This window comes from Squalius cephalus (assembly GCF_949319135.1).
Source record: "Squalius cephalus genome assembly, chromosome: 1".
In the NCBI taxonomy this organism is placed as follows: Eukaryota; Metazoa; Chordata; class Actinopteri; order Cypriniformes; family Leuciscidae; genus Squalius; species Squalius cephalus.
This window is the reverse complement of record NC_137122.1, coordinates 25,421,010-25,449,008: the sequence shown is the minus strand read 5'-3', so window position 1 is coordinate 25,449,008 and position 27,999 is coordinate 25,421,010. Positions and strand designations below refer to the sequence as shown.

The following is a 27,999-nucleotide window of genomic DNA, read 5'->3' as shown; positions in this document are numbered from 1 at the left end:
TTTGTAGGTACAGGACATTCATTGTGGGTGTTTTTGGCAGTTTTTCCTGAGGCTTTTATGTTGTTCATATCAATATCGGAATTATATCGTATCGACCGAAATTAAGACATAGGCTATATCGTGATATAAATTTTGCCCATATCGCCCAGCCCTAAATACCACATAATCTTTCATTCTGATGCATCAGTTTGGACTTTTAACACCAATTAAAATTAAAATATAAACCACAGCAGTGCTCAGTGCATTAAATCAATTAAATCAATAACTAGATTAACGATTGATCTATGAACAAATTAAAATTGTCAAAAATTACTAAAATGTCATTTGAATTTGACAAATAAATGTTCTTGTCCCTAATAATCAACATTATGCAGGGGATATCGCTGCAGCAGTGCTAAACTGCTCATTGCATCATATAATTAACAACACAAACTCTCATATGAATCAAATTCACGACTGCCGACAGTTCCTTTCCACACATCATTTTAATATATCCATGTATGGGGTTACATTCAAATCATATAAAATAGTGAAATTGCTCTGGAACTCTGTGAAGTGGGCTCCACATTCTCCACTATTGGTTGTCGCTCACGAAATTCGCTGCTCTTTTGCATAAAGTTGAAATTTCTGAACTTTTGTTGTGTGACTCCCGTCACTTGACATGCCTCCTTTCTGTCGCCAAGGGTCACTGTTGCTAATGTCGCCAGAAGTCGCCAGCCCGCCATTGAAAATGAATGGGATCATGTCACATTGTCGCTGTGTGTTGCTGGCGGTGTGAATGGGGCTTAATACAGCTGCTGAGGGAGTGATCGTAATTTGCAATCTCTTAATTTTTTTCCTCTCCTGGAAAGCCATGGAAAGGCAATAGGGGATTTTATTTTTAATTCATTGTTGGACCAATTGGTAATGCAAAAATTACATTTTGATTGGTCTCTTGACTCTCCCATATACATCTATAGCCGTTTACCCTGCTAAAGTTTACTTCAAGTCAGAAAAGTGCAAAGGGTTCAGTGTTCATTAGTAAATCTCTGTTGAGCGGGTGATTTAGTGTGTTTGCATAGAAGCTGATGGAATCATGCTCTAATTTGTTGTAGTCCTATATGCATGAACACAATTCATTATAGCTCATGTAATTGTGAAGCTTGATTAAAGTGACATGCAGGTCCTTTTTTGGAATGGTCTTGAAAATGTTATTAAAAAGTATTACATTTGAAGTGCTGATACCTACAGGATCCCTGTAGCAGATCAGATTCAGTGGCTGTAGTTATAAAATGTTTTAAGGTGTGAAATAATGCAGATTAGGCAAATACTTTTCACAATACCATTTGAAACCAGCTGTCAAATGCACCGAATTGAGTTGAAATAATTGTGAGCTATTGGACCCGCCGTCTGCCCGTGCCTATCACACGTCTGATCCGCACCCACACCGCACCTGATACGTAAATATCACAATGTTTAAAAAATGCGAAGGAAAAATGTGTCCGTTTTTAGTCCATTGTTGTCGTGTAAACATACCCTAATTTACTTTTATTTTGAAAGTGTCCCAATTGATTTTCATCGTTTTAATGTTTTCATTCCAGGCCTGATGAAAGTGGAAGAGGAAATACCACATCTGAATGAAGTGGAGGAGAAACATCATCAGAAAACTCATGATGTCACCGCTGGAGAAAAATCATTGGGTTGCTCCAAAACTGAAAACAGTCGCTCACAAAGCAGCATTCAAATGACCGAAGTCAAAAAGCCTTTCACCTGTTCTCAGTGTGGAAACACTTTCACATGTAAAGGATACCTTGAAAAGCACATGCTAATTCATGCTGGAATAAAGCCTTTCTCCTGCTCTCAGTGTAGAAAGACTTTCATACGTAAAGAAAGTCTGAAGAAACACATGTTGATTCATGCTGGAATAAAGCCTTTCACCTGCTCTCAGTGTGGAAAGAGTTTTACACAGAAAACACACCTTAATGATCATTTAGTAACTCACACTTCAGAAAAGCCTTTCACTTGCCCTCAGTGTGGAAACACTTTCACACGTAAAGGATACTTTAAGACTCACATGTTAAGTCATGCTGGAATAAAGCCTTTCTCCTGCTCTCAATGTGAAAGTTCTTTCTTATGTAAAGGAAGCCTGAAGAAGCACATGTTAATTCATACTGGAATAAAACCTTTCACCTGCTCTCAGTGTGGAATGAGTTTTACACAGAAGAGACAACTTAGTCATCATGTGCTTATTCACACTTCAGAAAAGCCTTTCTCCTGCTCTCAGTGTGGAAAGACTTTCATACGTAAAGGAAACCTGAAGAAGCACATGTTAATTCATGCTGGAATAAAGCCTTTCACCTGCTCCCAGTGTGGAAAGAGTTTTACACAGAAAACACACCTTAATGATCATTTGGTAACTCATACTGAAGAAAAGCCTTTCACCTGCCCTCAGTGTGGAAACACTTTTACACGTAAAGGATACTTTAAGACTCACATGTTAATTCATGCTGGAATAAAGCCTTTCACCTGCTCCCAGTGTGAAAACTCTTTCATATGTAAAGGAAGCCTGAAGAAGCACATGTTAATTCATACTGGAATAAAGCCTTTCACCTGCTCTCAGTGTGGAAAGAGTTTCACACAGAAGAGACAACTTAATGATCATGTGCTAATTCACACTTCAAAAAAGCCTTTCATCTGCCCTAAGTGTGGAAAGACTTTTATACGTAAAGAAAGCCTGAAGAAGCACATGTTAATTCATGCTGGAATAAAGCCTTTCAGCTGCTCCCAGTGTGGGAAAAGTTTTACACAGAAAACTCACCTTAATGATCATTTGGTAACTCACACTTCAGAAAAGCCCTTCACTTGCCCTCAGTGTGGAAACACTTTTACACGTAAAGGATACTTTAAGACTCACATGCTAATTCATGCTGGAATAAAGCCTTTCACCTGCTCTCAATGTGAAAACTCTTTCGTATGTAAAGGAAGCCTGAAGAAGCACATGTTAATTCATTCTGGAATAAATCCTTTCACCTGCTCCCAGTGTGGAAGTAGTTTCACCTGTAAAAAAGCATTTAATATTCATGTGAGAATTCACACTTAAGAGATGCCTTATGCATGTCATCTGTGTGAGAAGAGATTTAAATGGAACTGTGGTGTCATCTGCACGCTCTCACTCTACTGTATGGCAATTTAACTGTGATCACTGCAGTAAAACATTTGCTTTGCCATCATTACTGAAGAACCACCAAAAATACATAGGCTACCTAATAAAAAGCCTTATGCTGTCCTGTTTGTTGAAGAACATTTCTAAGGGTTGTCTCTTTTTAAAGGCACTAGAAAATATATGAGGGTGTGAAAAACTTTTTCGGAAGGTTTTAACGGTATTACTGCTCTTACCGATACTGCTTATCAATCCGGTACTTTAACAGTATTGGATCTTTTTGTAATTAAAAAAACAACTAAAATTTAGAAAATAATATTGCTTTATATTTTGACATGTTAAATAAATATCTATGGTAAACAAAACATCAATGTTCGAGCAAATCACTATTATAGAAACAAAACAAATGAATATAAAATATCTATTTGTAAATACACCACTGTGAATACATGGGATACAATAAGCACAAAGACACAAAGTACAAAAAAGTACCAAACATACAAATTAAATATTGCTTTAAGTTTTTTCAGAAAGTTCTACTAACAGTAGTAGTCAGGTAATAGTCCACAAAAGAAATCTAATAAATTAATTAAATGTAAAAATAACACTTGCATAGTTTTCAGTGTAAATTGATACATTAGCTATGAAAATATAAATTGATAGCTGCTGAAGTTATTCAGCCAAGATCTTCTCTTTTGTTGTTTGATCAACATTAACACGGACTGCAGCAGGTCTTTTATGCTGCTGTCACTTTAAGACCTAATGCACAGATCCATGTTGATGCTGTGATGGATTTTTAATAGATAAGATAGTAAACTATCTTTTACCAATTGCTTGCTTTACCAATTGAACCAATCATATTGATAGAAGGTGACATGAGTTAAAGGAGCATTTCACCCATGGGAACATTGATCTTCATTGAAAGTGGGTCATATATGTAGTCGAAATGTAAAATAAATTTTGAATTTGGTGCCTTCTTGACCGAGGAAAGATAGAAAGTAACTTCAGGACGCATTTGTATGAAAGACAACAACTCCCACAATGCACCACATTGCACAGCTGCGCAAGCCACTCCCACTAATCCAGAACAGCATATGAATCACTCATCCGTCCATAAGGCTAGCTACCACCGGAGCTTGAAATTCATTTCACACAAAATGTCTAACGTTAGTTAGTTGGCGAACTCATTAGTGAATTACTCCTCATTTGTATTTCTTTCGAAGTGGTGAATTATTGCATGGTAACGTTACCGGGATGTTCAGTCAGAACATATGCGGTGCGAAACTAGGATGGTTCACAACACAAACGTCCGTGTCCTCGTCTGATTCAGAGATTTCGTCCAGGAGAAATTGTCATCGTTGAAATTCTTTGCAGCAGACGGACTCTATCTCTGTGTTCGTAGCGGTTCGTAGTTGCATAGCGAGATCACCGGCGCCACCAGTCCGCCCTAACTCGAGCCAGTCTGGGCTTCTCGTCCGCGGCAGGCAGGTCTTCTGCCTCGGCTGCTCTTCGCTATAATGCGGCTTGTAAAGGTAGCCACAAACACCTGATTCGAGCATCAGACTTCCGAAATCCTCTTCTTCTACATCATATTGAGTAACGTTAACCTCCGCTATTGTCATATCTTCACAGCTGGCTCCACAGCGCCTGTTAGCTTAGCTTCCAAACAAGATGGAGGATATTGCTTTTAGTTTCAGAAAGTGAAGTCCCACCCACTGATCTGTAATAGGCCTGTAGCGTGAGCGGGTCCCGCCCCCTGGAATAATGAGGAGCTAGTGTTTGTAGTCTCTACACTTTTCAATGAAATGTGACTTCCTGCTTATTATGACGCAAAATTATGATTTTTACGTCATAATAAGCAGGAAGTAAAACACTTAAATCCTTATTTCTCCCATCTCAGGGAAAAATTAATGAAAAAATCCACGTTTATTATAATATATGACTGGGTTTCTAACAATACAAAGCTTAATGCAAATGGGTGAAGTGTCCCTTCAAGTCTTGACTTAGTAACAATGATTTTTATTGTGTCTGTCTTTATCCTATAAAACCTGTTTGTATTCCTGTTTGCTGGTGGGATTCTATCTGAAATTTGTCTGAGATCCTCCGGCCATGATTAAATCTTCTTGGGGGATTCTCTGAGAACTACTCGTGAACTCTCCCGGCCATGATTAAAGCAATTGAAGGACATTTGCTAAAGTCTGTCTGTTTATTATTAGACCACTTAGCCGACGTCGATGTGTAGACGCGCTAGGGTATAGGATTAGACTCAGCCAACGTTGATGTGTAGACGCGCTAGAGTATAAATATTATAGGAAACTAATGTCAACTGTAGAAGTTAGGGGATGTCTATTGTAGACGAGACCCAGGTAGACTTAGGCCAGGTGCGAAATAGGGGAAAAATCTACCACAATGCCTAGACAAACTTTTCTCATTGCATGGGTTTGAGTCTTGCCTCGCTGCACTTGTGGGGGTACTTTTTTTAAAGAGAGCAACTCCGCCCCCCGTGCTTTGCCGTTCTCTTCTTCTCTGGAGCTTGAGAGCAGTTAACAGCAGAGTCGCAGGGCCGAGCATATATTATTAAATGAGTTCACGATGGTCCAGATCTGCGTGCGTCAGTCTCCCCACAATGAGTAGATCCCCCTGTGCTTTTCTCCTGCGAAGACCAGCACCCTTGTCTGCTGCGAGCTGTTTAGTCTCTTTATCTGGGTTCTGAGTAGGAATTTGTTAATAACACTTTGTCATTGGCAGCTTCTGATGTGGAGGAGTGGTCGAACTCCATGGAGGACTCCCCCCTGCCACCTAAGGAGCCAGGTGATGTCAGGCCTGGTCTAGACACCAAACTTATCCATGTCTTGACTGAGGCTGATGAAGAGCCCTGCTTATAGTGGTGGGATTCAGCCGTCCACAGCCACCTTGATGAGGAGTTCCTGCAGTTGGGGCACAGCCTGCGAGCCCCTGCAGAGAACTGCTTTGTTCTTTCCCAAAGATCGTGATGAACTGACCAAGTTGTGTCGGAAGTACGCATCCTGACCTATCTTGACGACTGTCTAGTCTTGATCTTGATCTAGCCTGGAACGTCTGGGGCTCAGGACCGTACATACCATATGCAACACCTCTATCTCAGGGTGACCCACGTTTGTGCCAGGGCCCTTATCCCCTGTAAATCAGCCCATCTGTACCAGTTGGGTGTGGATCTCTAAATCGGTTTGGGGCACCCTGTGCAATCGGGAGGTTGACTCCTGGATGGGCCTGTGGCACATCAACTGACAAATTATATCAAATGATGGCAGTACTCTCCAGGGGCTGGAGGGTGTCCAGTTTGGGGACCACACAATTTCGTCTCTGCTTTTTGCGGACAATGTTGTCGTGCTGGCCCCATCAGACTGGGACCTTCAGCGTTCATTGGGGCGGTTTGCAGCCGAGTGTGAAGCGACTGGGATGAGAATCGGCACCTCCAAATCTTAGGCCATGGTTCTTAGTCGGAAAAGGGTTGCTTGCCCACTTCAGGTTGGTGGAGAGTTCCTGCCTCAAGTGGAGGAGTTCAAGTATCTCGGGGTCTTGTTCACGAGTGAGGGAAGGATGGATCGGGAGATTGACAGACGGATCGGTGCAGCTTCTGCAGTAATGCGGTCGATGTACCGGACTGTCATGGTGAAGAAAGAGCTGAGCCGCAAGGCAAAGCTCCCGATTTACTGGTCAATCTACGTTCCTACTCTCACCTATGGTCATGAGCTGTGGGTCATGACCGAAAGGACAAGATCCCGGATACAGTCGGCCGAAATAAGCTTTCTCCGCAGGGTGGCTGGGCGATCCCTTAGAGATAGGGTGATAAGCTCGGTCACTCGGGAGGAGCTCAGAGTAGAGCCGCTGCTCCTCCACATCGAGAGGGGTCAGCTGAGGTGGCTCGGGCATCTGTTCTGGATGCCTCCTGGACGCCTTCCCGGGAAGGTGTTCCGGGCGCGTCCCACCGGGAGGAGGCCCTGGGGAAGACCTAGGACACGCTGGAGGGACTATGTCTCCCAGCTGGCCTGGGAACGCCTCGGTGTCCCACCAGAAGAGCTGGAGGAAGTGTCTAGGGAGAGGGAAGTCTGGGCATCTCTGCTTAGACTGCTGCCCCCGCGACCCAGCCCCGGATAAGCGGAAGAAGATGGATGGTATAGACACAAAAATGGTGCATTTTTGCTCAACCATTAAAAAAGTAACAAATTTAACATACTATATAAAATATCTGTGGGGTATTTTGAGCTAAAACTTCACATACACATTTTGGGGACATCAGAGATTTATTTTAATCTTGTGAAAAGGGCATTATACCACCCCTTTAAAACAAAACAAACAGTCACAAGATGATCGATGAAGGTTTGTTCAGAAGTTGAATGAGTGAAGACAAACACAGTTGATGTAGTTTTATTTTCACATCCAGGGGTTAAAACTGACCAGTCAAAATCAAGTATTTCAGAAATTCATAGAAATATTATTATTATGTAATATGTTTAATTTTAAAGACATTTTATTTACTTTTGTTACTATAAGCTGTTTTGGTCACCACTTGATGTCATTTATTTATTTATTTTTGTTCCAGATTAAACATTCTGCAACAATATAGAAAAAAATATCATCCAAGTGGATGCTGCACACTGGTGGTGGTTGAGGAGAGACCCCTGATATGATTGTAAAGCGCTTTGGGTGTACAGTAGTACATATGAAAGCGCTATATAAATGCCTCATTCTATTCTATTCTATTCTATTCTAACGTTTGATTTTGTCACATATCATGTATTATATAAAATACAAGACCTGCATTCTGGTCTAAATCTTTGTTCACATACAGTAGTGAAAGTGTTTGGCTTTGAACAAATGCCACACACCATGAACACACACCCGGAGCAGTGGGCAGCCAGTGCTGCGGCGCCCAAGGAGAGATATTGGGGGTTAGGTGGGCACCTCAGTTGTGGGCAGAGCCGGACAGTAACTGAGTACATTTACTTGAGTACAGTACTTAAGTACAATTTTGAGGGATCTGTACTTTACTCGAGTTGAGAGGCAAATATTGTACTCTTTATTCCACTACATTTCTATCCATAACTGTGAGTACCCATTACTACTTCTAAAAAAAAAAATGGAAAAAAAGGAAAAAAGAAACATCTCGGAAACCCTCTCAAATGTGATTGGATTGTGCAGGCACCACTGATTGGGACAGCCTATCAGCAATTACCTTCAGCTTTCCGCCAAAGTCAACTCCATGGTCAGATTTAGATAAGAGATGAAACAATGGATGAAGACGCAGCAGGTCCATCCCGGGAGCGATATTTTTTTTCCCAGGATGGTAGGGGAAGACTCATGAATATTCATTAGGGAAGTCATCCCTGATTGGTCTTAACCCCAGTGACGGGTAGGTTTAGGGGCAGGGTTAGGGAGGTCATAAGACCCCCAGTGACGGGTAGGTTTAGGGGTGGGGTTAGGGGTAGGTCATCAGACCAATCAGGGATGACTTCCCTAATGAATATTCATTAGTCTTCCCCTACCATCCTGGGAAAAAAATATCGCATCCCGGGAACGTGTCAAGCCGTGGCCCCACCTCGCCAGACTATTTCAATTTTCTGAACAAGTTAATGATAGTTTTCGCTTCAAGTGTTTGCTGTGTTTACCAATGTAAGCACTGTGGCAGTAGTAATGCAATATTTCAAAAATGTACTCTTGATACTCAAGTTCTTTTAAAAACAAGTACTTTAGTACTTTTACTTAAGTAGACATCTGACTGTAGTACTTTTACTTGTACTTGAGTAAAATTTAGCAAGGGGTATCTGTACTTTTACTCAAGTAATGTAGCTGTGTACTCTGTCCGCCTCTGGTTGTGGGTAATGAAAGTGGAAGAGATCGCTGTTCATTCACTCCCCCCATCTACATTTCCTGTCTGTACCAAGACTCGAACCCCGTGACTTTCTGGTTACAAGTCCAATTCTCTAACCATTAGGCCACAACTGCAACTTCTTGGAAGGTTCATTTTTGGGGGTTATTTGGTAGAACTTCAGACAAACTTACATTTTTTAATTTGTACAGTCTGACAGTCATTCGTGTCTCTCCCTTGCATTTTAATTTGAATAAGGGTTTCTGCAACTACAGTCACTTTTAAGTCCTAGCAGTGAATTTTTAGATTTATGTTAAAATTTGTCATATGATGCTTGATAAATAAAACAGTGTTATTACACACCTTGACATAAAAATAATTACTGATTAATGTTATTTAATGAAAAATTATGAAGTATTTATTGGTCCAAATGCTAATTTTGTTCATGTCCAACCACTGTGGTCTCAATGCTGAGATACATAAAATGAGCTAATCCTTTTACAATGACATACATTATTTACAATGAATATGTTATATATAAATATTACTTTACAGCATCTTAAAGTTCTTTTTTTTTTTACTGATCATTTCTATGATTTTTTTCCCCACATCTAAATGCAAACAAATCTAATAAATTAGCACATGGACACATGTGACATGGCTGACAGATTGTACCACATTAGGTCACTCACAAGATCCAGAAAAATGAGTTAAAGATCATCATATAGTTCGAAATGTCCAATTACTAAGCTGTATGGCTTAGTAAACTCTAAGCTGTAAGGCTCTAAGCCAATCAGATTCAAGATCCAGAAAGAACTGTTGTATAAATGTTTATTTTATATTTGACTGTTTAGGATAGAAATGTTAAATGGCTGTCAAATAATCAGGCAAACTAATAAACGTTTGTCTAATTTTGCCATTTTGAATTGAAAATAGGCCTATATAATTTACTTGATTCATATATTGTAATAATTGGTAACTGTCAATGTGACAGGACAAGAAACATTAACAAAGCCGTTTTCAATATAGTAATGAATGTGTACATATTGTGTATGAATTTAATAAACTTATTTACCTAGTGTTCCTAGCCTTCAGTAAATTATTTTGTCTAAGAAAATGGTTTATAAAACAGGCTAAATATCAGTTGATGCTTTCTTCACTGACACATTAAAAAAAGACTATCAGTCAAAGCTCAGTGGAAGAGACATGTCAAGAAAAGGAGACTAAGAGAAAAGGAAAGAGTGATGGATATGAGGGAGAGAGCATGTATTGACAAATAATCTACTGCCCACTGTCATGTTTTTTTTAAAGATATTTCTTATTTACGCTTCACACTCCAGTCCAGTGGGTGGCGGTAAGACACAGCTTTTGTTTTCCAACCACTATTAAACCTCAGAGGAAGAAGATTAGTGTTGTATCTCTGTTGTTTTGTTGTAGTACTGGCTGAATACAAACAGTTAGATATGTACTTTTAGTATAAAGATACCATTTTTGAATCAGGCCTGTAATATCCTCATAGACGTGACTAAGTTTTGAAGCAAGCAGGAATATCTGGAGGAGTATCAACTGAACTGAGATCTGCTGCTGTGAACATGGTGTTTGTTAAAGAGGAGAGTGAGGAGGACATGAGTGAACCAGAACCCTGGAGAATAAAACATGAGGAACAAGGAGGTTGGTGTCTATTCTTCATTCATCTTCATAAAACAAAGCTTTATTTTTTATATATATATTTTTTTTTACAATATTTTAACAAAGCTTTAAACAGGGTGTACATCATAGATCCTTAAGTCTTGAATTCCTTAATGTAACACTAAAAGGTCCTAAAACAACGTTTCAAAGGTCTTAAAATGCAGCTGAACAGGTAGCGATAATATTTAGATTTTATTTTCACTAATTGCTTTTTGGAATCTAAAAAACTGTGTTGAACTCAGAGCGTGTGCGACTCTACATAGGCCTACAGATTTACTTTGTTTTTGCATTAGCGTAATATCAAACATTTGTGTGGACAAAGGTTTACCTGTTATACATAAGTCTTACTGCTGTTTTTTTTACCTAAATAAAAGCCCCAAGTTCTAACGAATAAAAGTGAATTAAGTCAAAAAATATATTACTATTGTTATATTGTACTCCCAAATTAAAATGTAGGGTAGAATGGGGGAAATGCCCCCTTTGGGTAAACCCCCCTCCTACTGTTTTCTCCCAATATAATCAATAGATGGTCAACATACACTTTTTTGTTAAAACATTTTATAACAGGAAAACTCTTTATAATTATGTAATTGTCAATTAAAACTAGGATAACTATTCTAGACTCATTTGACTTTTGTTTCACAGAAAAAATACAGTCCTTAAGGGGGTCATTTTACCCCACTCTACCCTATTATTATTATTAGCCTATAGACCTACATTTTTATTTTTCAGCACAATCGTAATATTGAAAAATAGCAATGTTTTATATACATTTTCTTCTTTAAAGCGGTGGTTGAATGTGATTTCACTTTTTTAACTTTAGTTAGTGTGTAATGTTGCTGTTTGAGCATAAACAACATCTGCAAAGTTACAACGCTCAAAGTTCAATACAAAGGGAGGTATTTGCTTTTAAAGAAATAATTTTCTAAGGACTACAGCAAACGGTCGGTAGGGACTACAAGACATTCCTCCAGGGTTAGTGACATCACAAACCCCAACATTTACATAAACCCCTCCTCTGGGAACACAATAAATGGGGTGAGGCCATTTTATGTTGCTTTGGAAAAGAGTTGTTTTGGTTGTAGAGTGTCGTTGCCGCTATGCCGTCGAAACGCTGTTATTTTCACCCAGATTGCAGGTCCACTTTGTTCAGTCTTCCTAAGGACGGTTACAATTTATTTTTAACTCGGTCCCTCATAATTATAATCCAAATGTCGCTCTCTGTGCTGCACATTTTCTGGAAGAAAGCTTCCCCAATCTACGCGAGTTAAATGCAGGATTCGAACAACGGCTTGTCCTGAAAGAGCGAGCAGTTCCAACTTTAAAAACAGAAGCTGCTGTTTACGAGCCACAACCTCGTTCATAGAACCCGAAATCATTCGACTGTTTTTACAAGGAGGGACAGAGCAGTGTAGAATAATGGTTAAATATGTGAAAAGTAATGCAAATTTTTAAAAACGAAGCATGGACACAATGTTACAGTGCACCCCACAAACACAATCAAGCCTTCGAAAAAAAGTGCTTTAAAACTTTTCTGTTCTTTAATACTTTGCATTATTTTACCCTGGCACTAACTAAATTACAATATATATATATATATATATATATATATATATATATATATATATATATATATATATATATATATATATATATATATATGCATGAACACAATCCATTATAGCTCATGTAATCGTGTAGTGTGATTGAAGTGATGTGCTAGTCATACATTTTTTTTGGAAAGTTATTGAAAATGGTATTAAAAATATTAAGTGCTGAAGCCTGTAGACAGCTCATCAGATTCAGTGGATGTGGTTATAAAACCAATAGAGACGTGAAATAATGTAGATTAGACAAATACTTTTCTCAATGCATCTAAGGGAACATTTATGTGACAATGATGTTCTAAAAATGTAAAAGTTTTCTATTTGCATTTTTAAAAAGCTCTGTGTACACTCAACATTGTCAAAATGATAAGCGTTTGTGAAAACTGTGATGTCATGTTCAGTCTATAGTGTGTGTAGTGTTTCTTTACAAAGTGACATCGCCAACTACTGGCCTGGCATGAATAATACAGTGTTTTTAGTCGTTTTCGCAGATCCATGTAAACAGGGATTATTTTTGACGACATTGTCCTCTGTATGCGAAATTTAAACAAAATAAAAAATACCAAGGAAAAATATTTCAGTTTTTAGTACTGTGTTGTCATGTAAAAATATTTTTTTTTTTTTCCAACTGTCCCAATTGATTTTCCTCATTTAAATGTTTTTATTTTAGGCCTGTTGAAAGTGAAAGAGGAAAGACAAGATCTGAATGAAGTGGAGGAGAAACATCAGCATCAGAAAGCTCATGATGTCACCGCTGGAGAAAAATCATTGAGTTCCTCCAAAACTGAAAACAGTCGCTCACAAAGCAGCATTCAAATAATAGAAGTCAAAAAGCCTTTCACCTGTTCTCAGTGTGGAAACACTTTCAAACATAAAAGAAGCCTTAAGGCTCACATGATAATTCATGGTGGGAAAAATCCTTTCACCTGCTCTCAGTGTGGAAATACTTTCTCATGTAACGGAAGCCTGAAGAAGCACATGTTAATTCATAATGGAGAAAAGCCTTTCTCCTGCTCTCAGTGTGGAAAGAGTTTTACACAGAAAACACACCTTAATTATCATTTGTTAATTCACACTTCAGAAAAGCCTTTTACCTGCTCTCAGTGTGGAAACACTTTTAGACGTAAAGCATATCTTGAGCATCACATGTTAATTCATACTGGGAAAAGGCCTTTCATCTGCTCTCAGTGTGGAAACTCTTTCACACGTAAAGGCAACCTTGAGAAGCACATGAGAATTCATGCTGGAATAAAGCCTTTCGTCTGCTCCCAGTGTGGAAAGTGTTTTATACATAAAGGACACCTTAATGATCATTTGGTAACTCACACTGAAGAAAAGCCTTTCATCTGCCCTCAGTGTGGAAACACTTTCACACGCAAAAGATACCTTGCGAATCACATGTTAGTTCATGCTGGAATAAAGCCTTTCACCTGCTCTCAATGTGGCAAGAGTTTTACACAGAGAAAACAACGTAATGAGCATGTGTTAATTCACACTGAAGAAAAGCCTTTCACCTGCTCTCACTGTGAAAAGACTTTCAGACGTAAAGTAAGCCTGAAGAAGCACATGTTGATTCATACTGGAATAAAGCCTTTCACCTGCTCTCAGTAGCTATGTTTCCATCCACTTATTTTTATGCACATTTTGGGATATTGCAAAACAAACAAACAACAACACTGGATGGAAACACCAAGATGCGTATAAATGCGCTCAACTGAGTCAGATACATTTTTATGCGATACAAAAACAATCGCATAAACTACGATGGAAACACTTTTACCAAAAAAATTCCTTGATACGCATCATAAAAGACATGTGACTGTGCGATGAGACGGCATAACTAGACCAACCAGCGGATCGATCTCGTAGCACAGTATCTGAAATGCTGTTTAGGTCATTCTGTTATTAAAGTGGTTTTGTATAATTCCCTCCCAGAAGCGCCTCACAAGATTTCATTCTCAAACACTAGGCATCTGAATGCAGGAAAACATGACAGAGTTTAATTCATTTACGGCAAGTAATACGAAAATTAGTATATACAGTGGCTTTTACTGCAGCAACTTGACTGAGGCTGATGAAGAGCCCAGCTTGTAGTAGTTGGATTCAGAAGAGCACAGCCTGCGGGCCCCTGCTGAGAACTGCTTTGTTCTTTCCCAAAGATGGTGATGAACTGACCAAGTTGTGTCGGTAGTATGCATCCTGACCTATCTTGACGACTGTCTAGTCTTGATCTTGATCTAGCCTGGAACGTCTGGGGCTCAGGACCGTACATACCATATGCAACGCCTCAATGTCTGGGTGACCCACAGTTGAGCCAGGGCCCTTATCCCCTCGAAATCAGCTCATCTGTACCAGTTGGGTGTGGATCTCCAAATCGGGTTGGGACACCCTGTGCAACGGGAGGTCAGCATTTGACTCCTGAATGGGTCTGATGCTGAACTGGTAAATCAACTAACAAATTCTATCAAATGATGGCAGTACTCTTCATGCCGTTCAGAGCTCAGGTCATAACACTCTCTGCTCTTTCCTGTAGCTCAAACAGTAGAGCGTTGGCGCTTGCAACGCTAAGGTCATGGGTTCGATTCCCAGGGAAAGCAAGAACTGATAAGAACTGATAAGAATGTAAAATGTGTACCTTGAAATGCAATGTACTTTAAGTCGCTTTGGATAAAAGCATCTGCCAAAATGCGTAAATGTAAATGCTCTTCTTGCTTCTGAGGATGAGCAGTCATTACATCTACTCTGCCCGGTCTGGGCCCTCAAGTGTATATATTAAGCGCTCAAATAAATTCCTGTGATCAGAGCAGCTGTTTTTTTTTTTGTGTGTGTACTTCGAAGGCCACTCTAATGGGCTGCCAATCACGAAGCAGAGACTATATCAGTGCCCTATCAGAGTGAGGGCTCACTCCACCGGTAGAATGGCCTCCTCCTGGGCGCAGGCAAATGAGGTGTCCATTGGTGACTAGATTTTACAACCTAGATTTCCCTGCTCTTCAATTAGGGCTGGGCGATATATCGCATCACATTGTTATGCGCATCTCGTCAGTAAAGCCGGTTCCTTGATTAGTAGTAAATCACCATAACCTGCTTTCAGATGGAGCGGCATTTACTACAAAGAGCCGTAGTTCACTGACAAGTTGAGCCATATCGCATTAATATCGCGGACGTATCGCCAGCGATAATTAATGCGATATGGCTCAGCTTGTCAGTTAACTACGGCTCTTTGTACACAGCAAAAACTCCAGTGTTAATTAATACTCCTGGGAGTGTATATGAGTCCACACTCAAGAGTGTTGAAGTTAATGAGATAATTAAGTGATTAATTGAGTGATGATTGAGTTTGTTTTATTATGCGTGCAGGGCAACCACACATAAGGGCATTACAATAATCTAGCCTTGAGGTCATGAACTAACTATTCTGTATTTTTCATTGAAAGCATATGTTGTAATTTAGATATATTTTTGAGATGGAAGAATGTGGTTTTACAGATGCTAGAAACGTGGCTTTCAAATGAAAGATTGGTATCAAAGAGCACACCCAGGTTCTTAACCAACGACGAAGACTTGAGAGAGCAACCATCAAGTGTTAGACAGTATTCTAGATTAGGACGTGCAGAGGTTTTTGGTCCAATCATTAGAAACTCTGTTTTTTCAGAATTAAGTAATTGGAAATTACTAGTCACCCAAATTTTTATATCAGCTATGCATTCTGTTAATTTCTTAGAATTTTCCGTTAATAAATTGGCAAGTTTCATCAGGGCACGAAGAGATATAGAGCTGAGTGTCATTGGCATAACAGTGAAAACTAATCCCATGCTTCCTAAAGATATGTCCCAAGGGTAGCATGTACAGAGTGAACGGCAACGGTCCTAGTACTGAGCCTTGTGGTATGCCATACTGAACTTGTGATCGGTAAGACATTTCTTCATTTACTGCTACAAACTGATAACTGTCTGATAAGTGAAAATAAATAACTGTCCACTAATGCCAACATAATTTTTTGTCTATTTAAAAGAATGTTGTGGTCAATAGTATCAAATGCAGCACTAAGGTTGAGTAACACTCATAGAGAGATACAACCATGATTGGATGATAAGAACAAATTTGTGACTCTAATGAGAGCTGTCTCAGTACTATGGTACGGTCTAAATCCTGACTGGAAATCCTTGCTGATACCATTTATTTCTAAAAAGGAACATAGTTGTGAGGATACTGATTTTAGTATCTTTGACAGAAAAGGTAGATTTGAGATCGCCTGTAATTGACTAATTCTGTAGGATCAAGTTGCGTTTTTTTAACAAGCAGTTTAATAATAGCCAGGTTAAATTGGTACGTATCCTAATGACAAAGATGAATTAATGATATTAAGAAGAGGATATATGACCTCTGGAAGAATCTCTTTCAAAAGCTTAGTCGGTATAGGGTCTAACATATAGTTGTCGATTTAAATAAATTAACGAGTTTACAAAATTCTTCCTCTCCTATAGCAATGAATGAATTGAATTTTTCCTCAGGGAGACTACAATGCACTGCCTGATGCGATACTGTAGTAAACGGTTGCATAGTTATAATTTTCTCCCAAATGTTATCAATCTTCTAAGTAAAGAAGTTCATAAAGTCATTACTGCTGTGCTGCTTGGAAACGTCTGGATTATCTAGACATCAATGCCAATCAATGACTAGAAGATATCTACACATAAGCTACATTAAATTCCTCAACTAACAATTAAGAAATGTTATCTACATGTTGGCACTTCTTCTTGAGTCTCTCCATCTTTGTCTGACTCCGCTTTGAACATAAAAAGGCAAAAACAAAAAACAAAACAAAAAATTCAGTGCGAGGTAAGCGGAGCTGCTGACACACAGGAGCTCTTGAAGCTCCGCCCTCTGTGCCAGGAGCAGCAGCTCATTTGCATTTAAAGGGATAGACACAAAAACGGTGCATTTTTGCTCAACCCTTAAAAAACTGACAAATTGAGCATAGCCTACTATATAAAAATATCTGTAGGGTGTTTTGAGCTAAAACTTCACATAAACACTTTGGGGACATCAGAGATTTATTTTAATCTTGTGAAAAGGGCATTATACCACCCCTTTAAAACAATACAAACAGTCACAAGATGATTGATTGAAGGTTTGTTCAGTTAAGTTGATTGAGTGACGACAAACACAGTTGATGTAGTTTCATTTTCACATCCAGGGGTTAAAACTGACCAGTCAAAATCAAGTATTTCAGAAATTCATATTATTATTATGTAATATGTTTAATTTTAAAGACATTTTTATTTACTTTTGTTACTATAAGCTGTTTTGGTCACCACTTGACGTCATTTATTAATCTATTTTTGTTCCAGATTAAACATTCTGCAACAATATAGAATAACATTTGATTTTGTCACACATCATGTAGTCTATTATATATAATACAAGACCTGCATTCTGGTCTAAATCTTTGTTCACATACAGTAGTGAAAGTGTTTGGCTTTGAACAAATGCCACACACCATGAACACACATCCGGAGCAGTGGGCAGCCAGTTGCGGCGCCCAAGGAGATATTGGGAGTTAGGTGGGCACCTCAGTTGTGGGTAATGAAAGTGGAAGAGATCGCTGTTCATTCACTCCCCCCATCTACATTTCCTGTCTGTACCAAGACTTGAACCATGTGACCTTCTGGTTACAAGTCCGATTCTATAACCATTAGGCCACAACTGCAACTTCTTGGAAGGTTTATTTTTGGGGGTTATTTGGTAGAACTTCAGACAAACTTGTGATTTTTTTTTTACATTTTTTTTTAATTTGTACAGTCTGACAGTCATTCGTGTCTCTCACTTGCATTTTAATTTGAATACAGGTGTTTTTGCAACTAAAGTCACTTTTAAGTCCTAGCAGTGAATTTTTAGATTTATGTTATTTGTCATATGATGCTTGATAAATAAAACAGTGTTATTACACTCCTTGACATAAAAATACATACTGATTAATGTTATTTAATGAAAAATTATGAAGCATTTATTGGTCCAAACGCCAAAATTGTTCATGTCCAACCACTGTGGTCTCAATGCTGAGATACATAAAATTAGCTAATCCTTTTACAATGACATACATTGTTTACAATGAATATGTTATATATAAATATTACTTTACAGCATCTTAAAGTTCTTCTTTTTTTTTACTGATCATTTATATGATTTTTTCCACATCTAAATGCAAACAAAACTAGTTTTTATAGAAACAAAAATTAGCACATGGGCACATGTGACATGGCTGACAGATTGTACCACATTAGGTCACTCACAAGATCCAGAAAAATGAGGTAAAGATCATCATATAGTTCGAAATTACTAAGATGTATGGCTTAGTAAACTCTAAGCTGTAAGGCTCTAAGCCAATCCAATTCAAGAACCAGAAAGAACTGTTGTATAAATATGTTTATTTTATATTTGACGATTTAGGATAGAAATGTTAAATGAGCGTCAAAAATAATCAGGCAAACTAATAAACTTTTGTCTAATTTTGCCATTTTGAATTGAAAATAGGCCTATATAATTTACTTGATTCATATATTGTAATAATTGGTAACTGCCAATGTGACAGGACAAGAAACATTAACAAAGCCATTTTCAATAGTAATGAATGTGTACATATTGTGTATGAATTTAATAAACTTATTTTCCTAGTGTTGGTAGCCTTCAGTAAATTATTTTGTCTAAGAAAATGGTTTATAAAACAGGCTAAATATCAGTTGACACTATGTTTACTTTCTTCACTGACACATACAAAAAAAAAAAGACTATCTGTCAAAGCTCAGGGGAAGAGACATGTCAAGAAAAGGAGACTTGCTTGTTCGGCTTGAGTGGTCTTTGTTGGTTCTGACTTCTGACACCATGTTTCATGTTCATAAATGAGACTTATGATGGGTCAAACACATCTTAACACATCGTAACATCTTCCTTCACATAGCAAAGGAAAGTAGAGTATCTAGCAGGAATTTTGATGTTGGACCTGGTTCTTGTGTGTCTTAGAACTGGGACTGTGGGTGGCAAGGTAGCTTCTCTTTGTTATTTGCTGTGCTATGCTCTCTGAAAACTCTCCTGTCCCCCAGTAGTCATCATTTACGTTGGGTTGGTCTGCTGGTAAGGTGACTTTGAGCTTTTCAGGCACGGGACGAATGTCTTTTCTGTTGCGACGGTATTTCTTGCCTTTCACTAGCAGGATGCAGGAACGGTCACTGAGCTGATCAATGCAGATGCCAAGCGCCCATGTACTGGTTGGGTTATTAGGGTGAAGAAGTACCCGCACTGTCTGTCCTTGAATTATGCTTGGCATGTCACGTGCTGTTGTGTCATAGCGTTGCTTCACTGCTGCTCGCTTGGTTATTTTTCTTGTGAAAACTTCTTGCACTACTTTAGGATGCAGAAGGGCCTCTCCAGTAGGTAGGGTGGTGCGTGTTCTCCTTGACATGAGCCTTTGAATTGAGGAGCTATTGAGGCCTTCTGTTGGGGTGTTTCTCCATGCCAGAACTGCTTTCCAGAGGTCTCCCTCTTCCAAGGTGGACTTTTTTATCAGTGTTTTTGCTATTTTTACAGCTGACTCTGCTTTACCGTTGCTTTTGCTGTGATATGGTGATGATGTGACATCGTTAAAGTCCCATTCCTCTGCAAATTCTTGAAAGTCCATGCCACTGAATGGCGGTCCATTGTCTGTGAAAACTTCAAGGGGAATACCATGTCTGGTGAACTGTCTTTTGCAGCATTCAATGACTGTGGATGAGGTGTAATCTGGCATTCTGTCTATCTCCCAGTAGTCAGAATAGTAATCCACCATAATTAGGAACATTTGCAGTAAATAGGTCCATTCCTATCTTAGACCATGGGAGGTGAGGTATTTTGTGTGGAATCAATGTTTATTTTTGCTGTTTCACATGGATAGTGTTGCATGTGGCACAACTTCTGACAAAGTTTTTGACTTCTTCTGTGATGCCAGGCCAGAAAACTGCCTCACAAGCCTTTCTCAGGCTAGCCTCAATTCCAGAGTGTCCAGTGTGGATTTGTAAAAAAAAAAAAAACAGGGCGTAAAGCTTTAGGAATGAGGATCCTCTGTCCTTTGAATATTAGGCCGCTGTCACTGGCTAGTTCCTCCTGGAAAGTCCAGAATGGTCGCAATAAGCTGCTGAGAGCACATTTGTGGTTGGGCCACCCAGTTTTAATGCAAGCATGTAGTTGTTGGAACAGCGTGTCTTTGGCAGAGTGTGTTTTGATGGTTTCCAGTGTCTTTGTGGAGATATTGATACAGCTGGAATGGCTAACTTGTTCAAAGTCTTGCGGGGCAAGGCCCATTGCTTATACTGAGGCTGGTGTCTGCATTTGTGAGTGTCATGCTCGTCTGAGGCGTTCTCGAGAGAAAGTCTGTGATGTGCAAATCCTTGCCTGGTTTGTACTGCAGGTGTATCTGGTATCTCTGTAGCCTCAGTAACATCCTCTGTAATCGCTTGGGTGCTGTCAGCAAGGGTTTTTTGAAGATTGCTTCAAGTGGCCTGTGATCACTATGTACAGTGATGTGCTCTTTTCCATGTAGATACTGGTCGAATTTATCACACACAAAGACAATGGCAAGGCATTCTTTCTCAATCTGAGCGTATTGTTGTTCTGTTGGGGTCAGTGTCCTGGACGCAAATGCTACAGGTTGTCCATTCTGTAGGAGGGCTGTCCCTAAGCCTTTCTGTCATGGTTTTTCAACCACTGTCATGGTTTTTTTAAAGCTATTTCTTATCCATAGATACACTAGATGTTGCCTTGGCTACGGCAGTTCATTGGAACGAATGCGTCAGTAGAGGAACAGGGGAGCCCTTCCTCTTTAATGCATCAGCGTCAATGTAGGCAAAGGTCTAACGGAAATAAAATCACCATAAATCGTCATGAATGCGATTTCCTAGTTTTTTTTGGTTCGTTCCAACGGTCAGACATGTATTTATCATGGAGTCCAGAGAAAATTTAAGGTTTTGATATTAAGATAATCTACCTCTTTTTCAAAATATAATGCATAGTGCTAGTAGGCCTAAGTTTATTAGTCACATTCTTCCACTTGAGTAAACTTTGAATGAATTATCGCTACTTACCTTAGCCTACTGCATGCAAAATGGCTACAATGGTGTGACTATACATGTTAATTTAAACATTTAAATTGTATTGGTGTATTAAATATGATACACAAAGCAATTTGCAGGTGGAAGCAAATCAAAAATTTGAGAGGAACACAATGTGAAAGTTAGTTGAGGTGCTAAAGACCGTTTCATCTTTTCTTTATTCCTGTCCCGCAATACTTTTGCCACATTAAATAAGTATGTACTTAAGTAGTAAATACATCTTAAATATCTAAACAGGTGACATTTTCACAAATTCCAGTGTCCTTCCACACCTCCATCCCCAGTTTGCAAGGAAGAAACAAGCCCTTGAGCCCACTGTATCTTTGTGCAAAACTCACACATACATAAGATTTGTGGAATTCTATGTATAATAATCATGGATGTACTGTTTGAAGATTGACAGGGAGAGGACAAGCATACTATTAGGACTGTAATTACAGGTTACAAGCACCACACTGTTTTTTTTTTCCATTAAAAGGTTTGAGTACAATCGGTAAAAAATCTAAAGTTAGGAACAGCACAGCACAACACAGCCAAAAGTGGGTATTGAGGATCAACTCCTGCATATTGTAAATTTTAGGGGCTGTTTACACCTGGTCACTTCATGCAGTTTTTCAGATCGGATAGCTATCTGATTTATCAAAACGATTTACACCTGGTCACACCTGTAATCCCTTGCTGTTTTTTTTTTAGATTTCGTTCGTGTGAACATCCATACGCAGCACAAAAGCCCGGCATCATCCATGAATTCGAAGTACAGGCGGAGATAGCAGCGTTACCTAGCTACTTCCTATGACAAGACCCCTGTTCCAAGATGGCGGCGGTTTTGACACATGCTTAGAACTCCAAGGCGACATCTAGTGTATATCTATGTTTCTTATCAACGCTTCACACTCCAGTCCAGTGGGTGGCGGTAAGACACATGCTTTTGTTTTCCAACCACCATTAAACCTCAGAGGAAGAAGATTAGTGTTGTTCAGCATGATCTCTGTTGTTTGGCTGAATACAAACAGTTAGATATGTAGGCTACTTTTAGTATAAATAATGATACCATTTTTGAATCACACCTGTAATATGCATATCCTCATAGAAGTGACTAAGTTTTGAAGCTAGCAGGAATATGTGGAGGAGTGTCAACTGGACTGAGAACTGCTGCTGTGAAGATGGTGTTTGTTAAAGAGGAGAGTGAGGAGGACATGAGTGAACCAGAACCCTGGAGAATAAAACACGAGGAACAAAGAGGTTGGTGTCTATTCTTCATTCATCTTTAATTACTGTTGTGGTACATTAAGATAACAAAGCTTTAGACTCAGGGTGCCTGCAAATCTTATAACGTTGCTTTTTTGGAATCTCAAAACTATGTTGAATTCGGAGCGTGTGCTACTCATCATGCTCATTTTATTTATTTTATTTTTTTTTACAATATTTTAACAAAGCTTTAAACAGGGTGCACATTATGGATCCTTAAGTCTTGAATTCCTTAATGTAACATCATTAAAATGTCCTAAAACAACGTTTCAAAAGTCTTAAAATGCAACTGAACAGGTAGTGATAAGATTTAGATTTTATTTTCACAAATTGCTTTTTGGAATCTCAAAACTGTGTTGAACTCAGAGCGTGTGCAACTCTACATACAGATTTACTTTGTTTTTTCATTAGCGTAATATCAAACATTTGTGTGGACAAAGGTTTACATACAGAATTCTTCCTGCAGTTTTCTACCTAAATAAAAGCCCCAAGTTCTAACGAATAAAAGTGAATTAAGTCAAAAAATATATTACTATTGTTATATTGTACCCCCAAATTAAAATGTAGGGTCGAATGGGGGAAACACCCCCTTTGGGTAAACCCCCCTCCTACTGTTTTTCCCAATATAATCAATAGATAGTCAACATACACTTTTTTTAAAATCTGCTTGTACTCTATTTTTAGTCTAAATGTTTTTTCAGAGTGGGGGCATTTTACCCCACCTTGGTACAAATAATAATAAAAAAATATATAACAGGAAAACTCTTTATAATTATGTAATTGTCAATGAAAACTAGGATAACTATTCTAGACTCATTTGACTTTTGTTTCACAGAAAAAAATACAGTCCTTAAGGGAGTCATTTTACCCCACTCTACCCTATTATTATTAGCCTATACATTTTTATTTTTCAGTGCAATCATAATATTGAAAAATAGCAATGTTTTATTTACATTTCTTCTTTAAAACTTTTTTATTCTTTAATAATTTGCATTATTTTACCCTGGCACTAACTAAATTACAAACAAAAATAAAAAATACATGCATGAACACAATCCATTATAGCTCATGTAATCGTGTAGTGTGATTGAAGTGATGTGCTAGTCATACAATTTTTTTTTTTTTTGGAAAGTTCTTGAAAATGGTATTAAAAATATTAAGTGCTGAAGCCTGTAGACAGCTCATCAGATTCAGTGGATGTGGTTATAAAACCAATAGAGACGTGAAATAATGTAGATTAGACAAATACTTTTCTCAATGCATCTAAGGGAACATTTATGTGACAATGATGTTCTAAAAATGTAAAAGTTTTCTATTTGCATTTTTAAAAAGCTCTGTGTACACTCAACATTGTCAAAATGATAAGCGTTTGTGAAAACTGTGATGTCATGTTCAGTCTATAGTGTGTGTAGTGTTTCTTTACAAAGTGACATCACCATTGAAGACATTGTCATCTGTATGCAAATTTTTTTTTTTTAAATACTACGAAAAAATCTTTCAGTTTTTAGTACTGTGTTGTCATGTAAAAATACCCTAATTTTTATTTTCCAACTGTCCCAATTGATTTTCCTCATTTAAATGTTTTTATTTTAGGCCTGTTGAAAGTGAAAGAGGAAAGACAAGATCTGAATGAAGTGGAGGAGAAACATCAGCATCAGAAAGCTCAGGATGTCACCGCTGGAGAAAAATCATTGAGTTCCTCCAAAACTGAAAACAGTCGCTCACAAAGCAGCATTCAAATAACAGAAGTCAAAAAGCCTTTCACCTGTTCTCAGTGTGGAAACACTTTCTCATGTAACGGAAGCCTGAAGAAGCACATGTTAATTCATACTGGAGAAAAGCCTTTCTCCTGCTCTCAGTGTGGAAAGAGTTTTACACAGAAAGGACATCTTAATGATCATTTGCTAATTCACACTTCAGAAAAGCCTTTTACCTGCTCTCAGTGTGGAAACACTTTTAGACGTAAAGCATATCTTGAGCATCACATGTTAATTCATACTGGGAAAAGGCCTTTCGTCTGCCCTCACTGTGGAAACTCTTTCACACGTAAAGGCAACCTTAAGAAGCACATGATAATTCATACAGGAATAAAGCCTTTCGTCTGCTCCCAGTGTGGAAAGTGTTTTACACATAAAGGACACCTTAATGATCATTTGGTAACTCACACTGAAGAAAAGCCTTTCATCTGCCCTCAGTGTGGAAACGCTTTCACACGTAAAAGATACCTTGAGAATCACATGTTAATTCATGCTGGAATAAAGCCTTTCTCCTGCTCTCAATGTGGCAAGAGTTTTACACAGAAGAGACAACTTAATGATCACATGTTAATTCACACTGAAGAAAAGCCTTTCACCTGCTCTCACTGTGAAAAGACTTTCAGACGTAAAGTAAGCCTGAAGAAGCACATGTTGATTCATACTGGAATAAAGCCTTTCACCTGAAACAAACACTTTTACCAAAAAAATTCCTTGATACGCATTATAAAAGACATGTGACTGTGTGATTGGACGGCATAACTAGACCAACCAGCGGATCGATCTCGTAGCACAGTATCTGAAATGCTGTTTAGGTCATTCTGTTATTAAAGTGGTTCTGTATAATTCCCTCCCGGAAGTTCACAAACACTAGGCATCTGAATGCAGGAAAACATGACAGAGTTTAATTCATCTGCGGCCTCTGAGGTACAAGTACGAAAATTATTATATACAGTGGCTTTTACTGCAGCAACTTCCATTTTTCTTAGTGATACTTAGCGCTAGTTTATCTAGAAGTGATGATTTTGTTCTCTTTGACTCGCTGGATGGAAACAGTGCTTTGCTCGGCGGACCTTTATTTTGGCGGCGCTGAGAACACCAGAGCCAGAGCTCACAACGCTCGCATTCTCAGTGTTCATTAGTTTACGATCTGTCTTACAGTCCTGTCTAATATGTTATTAGACTGACAGTATATGAAAAGGTATTAGCGTTTGCCGTGTGGTTGATGTCTAGTGTTGCTAGCTGAGCAGAAATACATTTGGCTTGGTCCCCTCAAAGTTGCTTTGGATATTCTCCTTAGCGTAAAGGTTAAGAGGCCGATCTATTACTGTTTTCCATGTTCATAGAGTTTGGATAGTAAATATATAGGCTATAATCTGTGTGGAAACACAGCTTTTAAAAAAAAAAAAAAAATGGCTGCTGGGGTTTCACGTGCGTTCGGCCAATTGGCATGTCTAACGTCACTGATAATTCCTATAGTGCTGGTTTAGACCCTACTCTGAAGTAGGAGCAAATCTAGTTCATCCAAAAGGTGTTCCTAGAACTAAAATCATTCCTAGTTCCTGTGGTGCAAACACGCCAAAATCCGAGAACTTCCGCCAATAGTTCTAGGAACTATGAGGTTCCTCTGGTGCGAAAGCCCCTAATGATCATTTGTTAATTCACACTTCAGAAAAGCCCTTCGCCTGCTCTCAGTGAGGAAACTCTTTCATGTGTAAAGGAAGCCTGAAGAAGCACATTCATTTTGGAATAAAGTCTTACACCTGCTCTCAGTGTGGAAGTAGTTTCACCTGTAAATGAGAATTTAATAGTCATTTGAGAATTCACACTTAAGAGATGCCTAAAGCTGGGTGCTCATTGTGCGATTTATAATAGTCCTTTACGATTGTTGCTTGTCAGACTGTATGATTTCAGTTGCCATTGCAGTCGAGACGTGTTAAAAACGGACACACGCAAGAAAACTTGTCCGGAGTTTTACATCATCAATTAATGACGCGTTTGGTGACAGTGAGCTGCGTTACATGCAGGATTTAAATAGTGGCTTCAAAAAAAAATCTCTAACGTTAATTTTGGTCATGATTGTCTTGGAAAACATATAGACAATTTGACAGTCGTCTTAGGAGAAGTTACACTGCAGAACTGTGAGTCAAAACTTCTGACACTGCCAGAATTTTGTCCGAAGTAAAATTCGGTCTCCGTGGTCATTAAATGGCTGTCGGTGAACATGTCAAACTAACGATCAAAGACTTCAGATATTAGCCAAGGATCAGGGGAATCTTTTAGGATTTGCCATTTTTTTTCCCAAAATCGCACAGTGCGCACCCGGCTTTACGCATGTGATCTGTGTGAGAAGATTTGAATGGAACACGAGTCTCAAAGCTCATCTTCGCCATTCTCACTCTGCGGTAAGGCAATGAAAACGAACAGTTTCTGATTTCTGAGAAACACTGTTGAAGCGGATCGAACCGAAGAGCACAACACACTTCACACGGCCAATCAAGAAAGACTTTAGAAAGAGACATGACTGAGAGACATTACAAAAGCTTTTCTAATATTAACATGGTCATAAACCTTAATTTTCCAGTGATTTCCAGATATTTTTGTAAACAAACCAGCAGTGTCTGAATTTCTAGTTTATGTGAGTGCAGTCCAATAAAATAAATGTTGAGAGAATGCTTTTTATTGAAGTCTTCAAGCTCATCTAATCTGAAAAAAAAAAAAAACTCTTCTTGAAAAGTGTTCAGTTCCCCATACATTGTTTAATTTCATAAGAACCACTAGTTTCTTAGTAGACTTTTTATTTTTTTGCTGGTTACTGCTCATTCAAAAGATTGTCTTTTAGTTTCATTGCATTGATCTGTTGTCATTTATTAAACTCAGTCATGACGTAATCTTAGCTGAGCCCCAATGTAAAAACATTTAATGGACGACCATCACCTCTGCTCTCTGAGGTGAAACTATAGTTCAAATAAAAGTTGATTGAAAGGTGTGAAACATTTAAGAAAACTTTTACTTAAAATTTTTATCACACTGATATTTAGGTGCCAAGCACCAAAGGTGCATAGGCACTAGGGCTGCACAATATATTGAAATTATCGAAATATCACAAATGTATATATCGTGATATGCATATCGCAACGGCTTGCAATAACTAGGGTCATGAACAAAAGACGAAGAGAAAATCACTCACTGCTCTTGGCTGAATAACTTTTGTAGCTTTAATAAGAATCAGTATATATTTAATTCATACAGTGAAAACTAAGCAGCGTTTTTGTTTTGTTTTTTACATTTGATTATTCAGTTTCTGTTGTTAAATAAACCTAAACCCCGTGGTTTACACTGATGTTAAAATAACACTTATTATGGTACAGTAAAACACTGCTGTTCACTTTCAGAAGTTGTAGGGATGTTTTCTTGTCACAAAAAGAATATGAAATATTTAGGTTATATCATTTTAAATATATATTTAAAGACGATTTAAGTTTATTTTACACACTTTAAGCATTATCGAGCTTAAAGTATATTTAATGAGTTATTGCATATCGCATTTTTCTTCAATATCGTGCAGCCC

At 38.4% G+C, this 27,999-nt stretch overlaps 4 protein-coding genes across 8 annotated transcripts in view; all 4 read left to right on the top strand.

Annotated features, from left to right (window-relative positions):
* LOC307157541 (uncharacterized protein) overlaps nucleotides 1-5,319 on the top strand; it is a 40,346-nt gene extending 35,027 nt beyond the window's left edge. For both annotated transcript variants that reach the window (XM_079869473.1, XM_079869474.1), the window contains one exon: nucleotides 1,581-5,319. In XM_079869473.1, coding sequence (XP_079725599.1) covers nucleotides 1,581-3,079 — 1,499 coding nt within the window. In that variant the 3' untranslated portion in view covers nucleotides 3,080-5,319. The remainder of the gene's footprint in view (nucleotides 1-1,580) is intronic.
* The window catches only part of LOC307157648 (uncharacterized protein), a 117,468-nt gene that overhangs the window by 34,904 nt on the left and 54,565 nt on the right, over nucleotides 1-27,999 (top strand). The gene's annotated exons all lie outside the window — the stretch shown is intronic.
* Nucleotides 10,312-16,277, top strand: LOC307157721 (uncharacterized protein; the record flags this gene model as incomplete). 2 transcript variants are annotated; one of them, XM_079869646.1, is made up of 3 exons in its annotated part: nucleotides 10,312-10,341; nucleotides 10,507-10,658; nucleotides 12,954-13,894. In XM_079869646.1, the coding sequence occupies exons 2-3, from the start codon at nucleotides 10,580-10,582 to the stop codon at nucleotides 13,892-13,894; spliced, it is 1,020 nt and encodes a 339-aa protein (XP_079725772.1). In that variant the 5' UTR covers nucleotides 10,312-10,341; nucleotides 10,507-10,579. The 2 variants fall into 2 exon arrangements, with proteins under 2 accessions (XP_079725772.1, XP_079725771.1); XM_079869645.1 differs by lacking the exon at nucleotides 10,312-10,341 and having other exon boundaries at nucleotides 10,382-10,658; nucleotides 12,954-16,277.
* LOC307157749 (uncharacterized protein) lies at nucleotides 22,120-27,458 on the top strand. 3 transcript variants are annotated; one of them, XM_079869668.1, is made up of 3 exons: nucleotides 22,120-22,339; nucleotides 22,517-22,668; nucleotides 24,268-27,458. In XM_079869668.1, exons 2-3 carry the CDS (start codon nucleotides 22,590-22,592, stop codon nucleotides 25,113-25,115), a joined length of 927 nt encoding a protein of 308 aa, XP_079725794.1. In that variant the 5' UTR covers nucleotides 22,120-22,339; nucleotides 22,517-22,589; the 3' UTR covers nucleotides 25,116-27,458. The 3 variants fall into 3 exon arrangements, with proteins under 3 accessions (XP_079725794.1, XP_079725793.1, XP_079725795.1); XM_079869667.1 differs by lacking the exon at nucleotides 22,120-22,339 and having other exon boundaries at nucleotides 22,353-22,668; nucleotides 24,268-27,137; XM_079869669.1 differs by lacking the exon at nucleotides 22,120-22,339 and having other exon boundaries at nucleotides 22,353-22,674; nucleotides 24,280-27,131.